This window comes from Epinephelus fuscoguttatus, linkage group LG15, assembly GCF_011397635.1.
Source record: "Epinephelus fuscoguttatus linkage group LG15, E.fuscoguttatus.final_Chr_v1".
NCBI lineage: Eukaryota > Metazoa > Chordata > Actinopteri > Perciformes > Serranidae > Epinephelus > Epinephelus fuscoguttatus.
The window spans coordinates 26,970,892-26,981,050 of record NC_064766.1 but is presented as its reverse complement, the minus strand read 5'-3'; the positions used below and the strand labels follow the sequence as shown (position 1 = coordinate 26,981,050).

The following is a 10,159-nucleotide window of genomic DNA, read 5'->3' as shown; positions in this document are numbered from 1 at the left end:
CGCACGCAAGTGTACACACAAGAGCGCGGTCCACAGACAGGCAGTTAGAGCTACAGGCTACAATGAGGCTAAAAACAAAGTTTAAATGACGTTTTTCCAAACAACTTTTTATGTCGGGGCTTCAGGACACTTGGATCACTACGGACGAGCAGTATGGAGATATTTTGTGGTTTCAATTATGTGTTTTTGGACGTTTGAATCTGGGGCACTGTATGCCTCCATTAGGTGGAGTTGTGTTGCTACCCCCGCTCCCCTTGGATCTCCGCAAGTGTTGTGAGGACTCTAAAACTTCACCTGAGCCTCCATCAGCATATGGGTGAGTAGATAATGGCTGAATTTTCATTTTTGGGTGCACTATCCCTTTAAGTATGTAAACATGTTCTAATAGAAAGTATGAACCTGAAAATGAACGTAACAGGTCCCCTTTAAATGCAAACTCAATGCACCTACCAGTCAACAGTCTATTTCCCTGCCATAGCGACAGCATATTAAAGATAATTAAGTTTATTAGGTATGCTGAATGAGGTCACCGTGCACGCCTTCATGTAATCCAAACATTACTAATGACGTCTAATGGCAAAGACAACACGATGCACAGCAGTTACACAGATAAACACTAATACATTATAACAGCTAATGACAGGCACTTGAATTAAAGTGTTCCCCTGCCACAGTCAAAGCTTCTGGGTCTCTGTGGTTTCAGTTGGCACTGTGTGAAAGGTTGCGTGGCGTGTGACTGTAGGGTGTGACGCTGACTGATGTAATGTGGCATTGTTGTGATCACAGGGAAAAAGGTTATTTTAGGATCGTAGCAGTGGAGGGCTGATGTAAGTGTCATAAGGTTTCTGTGGCCTTCCAGTGAAGTCCAAAAAAGGTTGAGGTTTACATACAGTCATTGGTGTCGACTGGCTGTGCTGCATTGTGGGTTAAAGTTCAGGTGCAGCTTTATCGATGTGTTTCTGAAATAGAGCAGAGTTTTATGATCTGATAAGTCACTCTGCACTTTGAATAGTGCAACCAAGGGGACATATTTTACAACCTGAGTCAGTGGTGGAATGTGCTATATGTAGAGTTGTATTATATTCACTCCGTGTGCTGCAGATTAAGAACATACAAAAATCAGTGTGCTGAACTTGGTGTGAGAGCAAGGTAAACATCAGGTTAAGATAACAACGCTAGAGAATGAAGGGGAAATCCACCATAAAATAGAAGATATAACAATTTAAATATTCAACAAAGAGACATCAAGATGCATTTCAAAGCATGAAACCTCAATTACAAGTTAAAAATCTATTGGTTGAGATATTCCATTAAACCTCCTGAGACTCCAGCTTCTGTGTTTGGTGTGCATTTTTAATTTCTCCGAGCTTTTTGGGAATGTAGGACCTGATAAGTATTAAAAAACTTGAACAGGAAGTAGTTTTTGTAAGAAAAAAAAAAAGATCCTCCTATGGGGATGATGGGTTTATTTTTAATAGTCGCACGCTACAAAAACAAAATTGCAAATAATGCAACATACCTGAAAGCCTTGTGATTTGTTCATTTTGTAACTGTATTCAATTTTTCCTGCTCCATACTGTCCTCAAAAAAGATGATAATTTAGTCCCAGTGTCCTCAAACGAATACTTCCCAATTAACAGCATTTAAGCTTGTTCCTATTGTTTAAATTGGTCAAAGTTGTTTTCCATATTAAACTCCAGACGTTATTTAGCACAAATAAACAAGTTTCTTTTTTTAAAATTGTCCTCTTCTGTGTCAGGATCAGCTGCAGACTGAGCATAAACCTGCCCACAAGGACAACAAGTCTAAGTTCAGCAGAATGAAGTATAAGGTGCAGGAAACCCAGAATGTGATGTCCTCATGTGAGGACACAGGGTCTCAGGAGGATATATCAGGTTCAGCCTTAAAACGTCAATCAGAATTTGTCCCAACAACCAAGAACAATCTGGGGGTTGGACTCCTACCCACATCCCTTTGCTGCATGTCACTATGGTTTTTTTTTTGTTTGTTTTATTACAATAGGTTGGTTCTGTTCTGGGGCTGGAGCAAGACGAAGGAGTTGGTGGTGGCCTTCAACAGGTGGAAAACACCCCCTACACCTGTCTCCATCCAGGGGGTGGACATGGACACTGTTCTGGTCTACAAGTACCTGGGAGAACATCCGGACAATAAACTGGACTGGACCAGAAACACCAAGGCTGGGTACAAGCAGGGCCAGTGCCGACCCTACTTCCTGTGAAGGCTCTGCTCATTCAGTATTTGCAACACCATGCTGAGGATGATCTACCAGTCTGTGGTAGCCAGTGCCATCTTCGTTAATGCAGTGTGCTGGGGCAGCAGGGTAACGTCAGCCGGTGCCAGCAGAGTCATCAACATCATCAGGAGGGCTGGTTCTGTCCTGGGGCTGGAGTTTGATTCTTTGGAGGTGGTGTTAGAGAGGAGGATGGTATACAAGCTGCAGAGCATCATGGACAATGATTCTGATTCTGACAGTGATTCTGGTCTACTGGTCATTTGGACTCCTCACAGCTCATTCAGGGAACATAATGTGCAATAATGTGACATTAAGGAACTATCATGGACATGATCATGAATGTTTACTCTGGACTCTCACACCAGCTACCTCAGATCTGACACTGTACAAACACATTCGTGAGCAACCATACTTTTACAATTAATACTACTAACCTGATTGTGTCATTGTATAAACTGGTTGAACCGATTTGCACCTGGTACCAAACTTTTCTATTTTGAACCTTACTGTGAGCTCCTTCTCATATTTTGCAACCAACTGTTATCTACTATATATTTGGTTTATATTTGCTACATCTTGCATTTTGTGTTTGATTTTTCTACATTGTTGTTGGAGTCCCTGTGTATTGCATGCTTTGTCTCTTAACTCCTCGAACTTTGCATTACAACTGCTGCAAATCTATTGCCTCAAAATAAAGATCTATGACTCTGGGTTTTCTTTATGATGTCCTATAGCCTACTGTGACTTTTGTTCATGATTTTGGACAACATACTATATTATGACATTTTTTTTTTTTTTCCAGAATTTGGGATGACATACTATACAATGACTTCTCTTCATGACTTTGTACGACATGCTATTCTATGACTTTTTTCATCATTTTGGACGACATACTATACTATGACTTTTTTTTTTCGTGATTTTGGACGACATACTATACTATGACTTTTTTTTTTCGTGATTTTGGACGACATACTATACTATGACTTTTTTTTCATCATTTTGGATGACATACTATACTATGACTTTTTTTTTTCGTGATTTTGGACGACATACTATACTATGACTTTTTTTTCATCATTTTGGACGACATACTATACTATGACTTTTTTTTCATCATTTTGGACGACATACTATACTATGACTTTTTTTTCATCATTTTGGATGACATACTATACTATGACTTTTTTTCATCATTTTGGACGACATACTATACTATGACTTTTTTTCATCATTTTGGACGACATACTATACTATGACTTTTTTTCATCATTTTGGACGACATACTATACTATGACTTTTTTTTCATCATTTTGGACGACATACTATACTATGACTTTTTTCGTGATTTTGGACGAAATAGTATGACTTTTTTCATCATTTTGGATGACATAATTTACTCTGACTTTTTGTCTTTTTTTTTTACAACATGTGATACTATGACTATTTTTTATGATTTTTGATGCTATGCTAAACTTTTTTAAAACATATTTACGACATACTACAGTATGACACTTTTGTCACATCTTATGACATACTACACAATGACTTCTTTTTATTTCAAATGTAAAACCAGTGGTAAATTAAAATTACAATTTGTTTTTCTGAAAGTGGAGGGTAGAAGTTGTAGAAGTATAAAGTACCATATGCGTCAAATCTTTAAGTATAAATACCACAACACTGCACCTAAGTAAATGTACTTAGTTACGTTAAACCACTGGTCAGGGGAGAGTTGGCTGCAAAGACGGCGACAGTGTTAAAATGGGTGTGTGGTCTTTACATTGCTGAGCCTACCAGAGGAACAGAGGTGTCACTGCAGTCAGCCCACACCCTCATCCTCTGGTCCTCCCTCCCTGCCTCCCCTTCCTCTCCCCCTCATCAGCACATTCCTGCACACTGACACTGTAACTGCCCGGGCAGATTTCCACAGTGAGGCACACGGTCAGCGAGCCGGCCTGCCAGCCACTGGCCGTATGCCCCCCCTGTGATTCTCACATTGCTGCACAATGACAAACTGGGATTACTGCAGAGGCTCTGTTCTGGTGGTGGGGGTGTGCATTCATGCTTACAGAGAATATCCAGGCAGTCTGCATCATGTTCATGCGTAACAGGAATACCTCTTCAGAGTTTTTATTGGTTGAAAAGTTACGTTAAAAGCATGCATTCTGATTTATCACCCAGTGTGTGCTACAGTATCTTTGGCATCAGTGAAGGTGTACTCTACACAGTGCTGATGCACCTGGTGTTTCCTGCAGACATCTGATCTTTTAAGGAAAACAGCACAATCCATGAGAAAAACTACAAGAGGGAAGCAAAGTCCTTAACAATGAATAATAGGTGAGAATGGTAGTTCATCATCAGCCAGGTTCAAGTGTGAGAGCTGTCATATCATTTCAGTGTCCCTGCAGTCCTTACAATAGGTGACAATGAGCATTATTCCTGTGTGATCTTCTCATTGTGTGCAGGAGAAAATGAAACAAGCTGCTTATCCACCAGCTGGCCAGAGACAAGGTCGGAGAGACCCGAGTGGCCACCAACGGAGAATGAAAACAGGCTCTCAGGCCAAGCAGACATTTTCCCAAAATAGTTACTCCACTCTCCAAGAGCGGAAATCAGGGTTTGGTTATTTCTATATTTAGCCATCTTGTGTTGTGTGTTTTCTGACAGCCGTGGTGAGAGGCCCGAGGTCTCGCCTTTCCCGAGTGAGATATAAATAAAGGACTAATGAGAGGAAATGGCCTCAGATACACGTGGGCAGATCTCTTTGGCCCAGCTCCATCTGACCAATAAAATCATCCAAGTCAGGTTTCTATATTCACAGGACAGTTCACCCCAAAATCAGAAGTTCATATTTTTCCTTTGACCTGTAAGGCTGTTCATCAGTCTAGATTGTTTTAGTGTAAGTTGCAGAGTGTTGGAGATATCGGCTGTAGAGATGTCTGCCTTCTCTCTAATATAATGGAACTAGATGGCACTCAGCTTTTGGTTCTTTCTTTATACTGACTTACACCCGTCAACCAAATCACAGAGCAGAAGGAAATTAAAATGTACGACTTTTTCATGTCTTTTAAAGCCTAATATTTATACAACTGAATTTAAAACATTTTAAGACTCTTTAAGGACCTAAAGACACTGTGGATATGGTTGGTGGATGTAGTTCAGTGGGAAGACAATAGTTCCTACATGAAACTGCTCACAACAAGGTCTGTGGATTCTCTTGAGTAACTGGGTCATGATTTCTGGAAAGAGACATTGCTGTTGAGTTTTTGTAATGCATTTTGTTGGCACATTGAGCACCACAAGCTGAGTGCCATCTAGTTCCATTATACTGGAGAGAAGGCAGACATCTTTACGGCTGATATCTCCAACACTCTGCAACTCACACCAAAACAATCTACATTAATAAATAGCACTACAGGTAAGAGGAGAAATATATCTGATTATGAGGTGAACTGTCCCTTTAAATACTGTAAATCTGAGGTTGTATAAAAGGTATCAGTGATGATCACAAGTTGAAATCTTCTGACTGTGCAGCACAACACATCTTTATTGAGATATTAGTACAGTACTGTACTGTAGGAATGCTTCACTTTATTAATCTCAGTTAAGTCTCCATACAAAGGTTGGTATATTAATAAAGACATTTATCAAAATGCAGATTTTGACAGTTAAATTAATCTATCAATGGTACAATAAGGCCGTTACGGAGTTGCAGAATGGACAGAAATCATAACATGGCAGTGATAATCTGAACTTTTCCTTAAGAGGCATACAGCAATGATTTATTGCAAGTAAGAAGAACTGTTAGAGACAATCATAAAAAATACAACTGGATAATAACACCAGATCTTGCTCATCTGAAGACCTGAAAGTACCCTTTGGAGAAGGCAACAATACCGAAAAAACTGCTGAAAAGCGGAGCACCAGGTGAGCGAAACACGACTTAACATGTTTAACAGGTGACGTGTGGACAGAAACAGATGGCACAATATTGATACAAATCACTTTCATCCCACAGATAAAAACATTTGATAGAAACATCTTTTTTTTTTTTTAAGATCAAACTCCCAGTTAGAGTATTCTTCATGATACAAGGCAAACATGTAAGGCTTTAGAGTGTAAGAAAATCTTAATTTATGCTTTCTATTCTGTTTTTTGTTACATTAATCATAGCTGTTCCCCCAGAGAATCACAACATGAAGGACATGTTAGACAGAAGACTGAAGACCCCCACCGACACAAACGTTATAGTTTAAATCCAAACACATGAAAAATTTGAGAGCAGTCTTGAGAGAGTGGTTTTCATCATCAATGCACACCACCATTTGCACCTGTACCTACAACACTTGTGCCGAAAACACTTTAAGACAACGATGTGCACATTCGCTCGACTAAGACACTTGTGCTGAGCAAGCAGGCGTGGCTCACAGTGTTGCGTTACACTCACTGACGTGCTTCGTGCCGTCAGCGTCCTAAAAATATCGTACCACAGAAAGTTTTCAGAAGGAATGGCTACGAATCGTCTCATTCAGACGCATATTTAGATGTTTTTAAAATGCAGTATCATTGGTTTGGCTTGGTCCCAGGGACTTCATTACACAGTGTCACCCTGCATACAATGTCACACTTTCCAAAAAAAAACAAACAAAAAAAAAAACAAAAACTGCACTGCATTATGTGATTAAGCATTTTCATTCATTCTGTATTTTACATGTACGGCTGTAAAATTTCCAAAAGCATCACAGCAGCGGGGTCGCATTATCCCAATGGCTTGAATCTGAGCATAGATGACCTTAGATTAAAGATGTTTATATGGATTTTATCTCCACATGATGGTTCATTAAATCCGCTAAAGACAACACTGTATCACGTTAATCAGCCCAGTCGCCCTGAGAAAATGTTGGTGTCGTATGTTTCTGCAAACCACAGGTACGTTTCATTTCCTATGTATCAACATTTCTAAAGTGACATAGCTCAGATGATATGTATATGAAATAGGCTACGTTCAGGAGGAGGAGGGGAAGGCAGATGGTGTGACACCTACATGAGATGGCTGCCAACTCCAACCGGGCCAAACAGCAGACAGAAGACTGCTGTTCAAAACGAAACAAAAGCTGGCATTTTTTAATGAGAGTTCAAGACATTTCCAGCCACGTTTGTAGCAATGAAACTTGGTATTTTTTAACAGGAGTTAACAGGAGACATTTTCAGCTGTGTTTGTCGTGACAAAATCATGTATTTTTTGATGAGAGGTCTGGACATCTACAACCACGTTTGTAGTGACAAAACCTGATACTTTTTAACAAGAGGTCAGGGCATTTCCAGACACGTTAGTAGCGACAAATCGAGGTATGTTTTTAACAACAGACGTGGACATTTCTAGCTGTGTTTGTAGCGACAAAATCTGGTATTTTTTTAACAAGAGGTCGGGACATTTCCAGCCTCGTTAGCAGTGACAAATCCAGGTATTTTTTAACAACGGACATTTCTAGCTGTCTTTGTAACAACAAAATCTGGTAATTTTTAAGAAGAGGTCAGGACATTTCCAGCCACGTTTGTAGTGACAAAACCTGTTATTTTTTTGAACAAGAGGTTGGGACATTTCCAGACACGTTAGGAGCGACAAAATTGAGTATTTTTTGACGAGACCTCTAGACATTGTCAGCCATGTGTTTGTAGCGACAAAATTGGGTGTTTTTTTTAAACAAGTGGTCAGGACATTTTCAGCCATGTTTTGGGTGACAATAGTGGGTATTTTTTTTAGCAACAGTCTGGGACATTTACGGCCACATTTGTAGCGGAAAAAACAGGTATTTTCTTAACGAGAGGTTGGAACATTTCCAGCCACATCAGTAAGGACAATACCAGGTAATTTTTTAACAACAGTTTGGGACACTTCTAGCTGTGTTTGCAGTGACAAAACCTGTTGTTTTTCAACAATTCAACATTGGGTCATCTCCAGCCATGTTTGTGGCAACCAAGCCTGGTATTTTATGCCCAATCATGATGTTGCCCTAATTATAAGTAATTTTTTTTAAGCCTGAATAACCACAGGTTAACTACAGCATTCCAGCAACCTAAAATTGAAACATAAAGTTTCAAGTTATCCACTACACATGAAACATACAGATATCTGTGGTTTGCGTACAATGCCAACATTTACTCTGGCGACTGGGTTGCTATCACATTGCTATTACCAGACAGGAAAACAATGCATTAAACAGCATGTAGATTGTCGTGGATCAGTCAGAGCTGGGTAGCGGAATACTTTGAGTATCTGAATTTCACACCAGATATGGTGACGTTACTGTTCCCAGTCAAAGATACATCATGGTAACATTTGAGTAGAGGCTCGATGTAAACCCTGACCACTGACCACAGTGATCGAAACTGCACAAACTCTGTAAAATACTGGTGGAACGTCTGAAGCTACATACTAAAAGCCAATATTATCCATCTAAAAAATAATATGCTTTTAAAAGACTGAAGGGAAACTTTGGCTGTATGAATCAAGGCAAACCAGAGCGACAGTAACAGTCTCTGCTCAATGGAGATGAGACTGTTTACACATAGTGGGAGGGACCAAATCCACCCAATGATGTTATAATACTCAGAAAATCATCTCTGCTGTTCATTATTATTGATGCAATGATGTACCTGATGCCATCTCATGCAGCCAAAGTCTTGTTAGTGGTCAGAGCTCAAACTGAATAGCGGCACTAGTGGGGCCTTTTTCGCTCGTTACTGTTTTGAATTGGTTGAATTGCTGATTTCTTAGCAGATCAGGTGAACACATGGTAACAATATGATCACAGTCCACCCCTCACTCCTCCCAACAAAAAGAATACAGCAACATTAATAAGCAAAAAAAACCCAAAACAAAACAAAACAAAAAAAAAAAAAACAGGTAAAGGCTAAGTGGCATCCACTACAATATAGTGCAGGGTTTTTTGTCCTTGAAGGGATTGTCTGAGGCGGGGATGCCCATAAGGAGAGGGTCGTTTCTGGCATGTTCACTGCAGTAATTCATAAGGTCTGCAGAGGCCTTGGATACCTACAGGAACAACAGAAGACAAAGACACAACTTCAGTTATAAAGCAGTAAAAGGCAACTTTTTCAACCTGGACCTGATTTCCCCATGATTTGTGTGTAAGTGACTAATGGAGATGACAGTTTTTGAAATTGGTCCAGTTTTGATCCAGACCCTGGAAATGATCCCTACGGAGATACACCATTTTGTTAGAGAGTAAGATCCTTTTTGTTTAACCATAAACTGCTGAGAAGTCACTATCATCAAACCCACCAGACCCCATTTAAATAAACAGTTATTTTATCTTCATAAAACACACTTTATTCTAAACAACAGACACAAAATTAAACCCACACAAGCTGTTTTGGTTTGTCTTTTGGTTGAAATAAGCCCCAAATTCACCCAGTTAGATGTAAAAATATGCTGGCTTTATACGTGTTAAATTAACTGGAGTTTGGTGGGTTTAGGGACGGCGATTTTGGTGCCATTTCTAGTTAAACAAAAATGATCTTACTCTTTAATAAGAAGGTCTACCTCTGTAGGGATCTAACAATTTCTCTGTCAGAGGCAAAAACCCTTTAAGTGAACTGGAGCTGCCCTAGACTAAGAATTCTCCTAGTCGACCAATAGTCGTCATTTAGGGCCATCAGTCGATTAGTTGTCTGCATGTTTACGATATTAATTTAATTATTAAATCATATATTTTGGGCGGGGCAACACAATGGTTTGAGTTGAAGGTGTAAGAATAGTATCAGTAACATTGTTAACACTGTGCTACATTACAGAGAAATACAAAACCGTACTAATGAACCTTCATTAATATAGGCCTATATTTTATCTACAAGTGCACGTCACACACTGAGCGAGCCGCCTGT

General features: G+C 39.6%; 1 protein-coding gene across 1 annotated transcript in view; it reads right to left on the bottom strand.

The window, feature by feature from the left end:
• Positions 1-5,774: 5,774 nt before the first annotated feature.
• Positions 5,775-10,159, bottom strand: part of gng12a (guanine nucleotide binding protein (G protein), gamma 12a) — a 53,638-nt gene continuing 49,253 nt past the window's right edge. Inside the window, exon 3 of the mRNA XM_049599091.1 lies at positions 5,775-9,308. Within this exon, the coding sequence (XP_049455048.1) occupies positions 9,183-9,308 (126 nt within the window). The 3' untranslated portion in view covers positions 5,775-9,182. The remainder of the gene's footprint in view (positions 9,309-10,159) is intronic.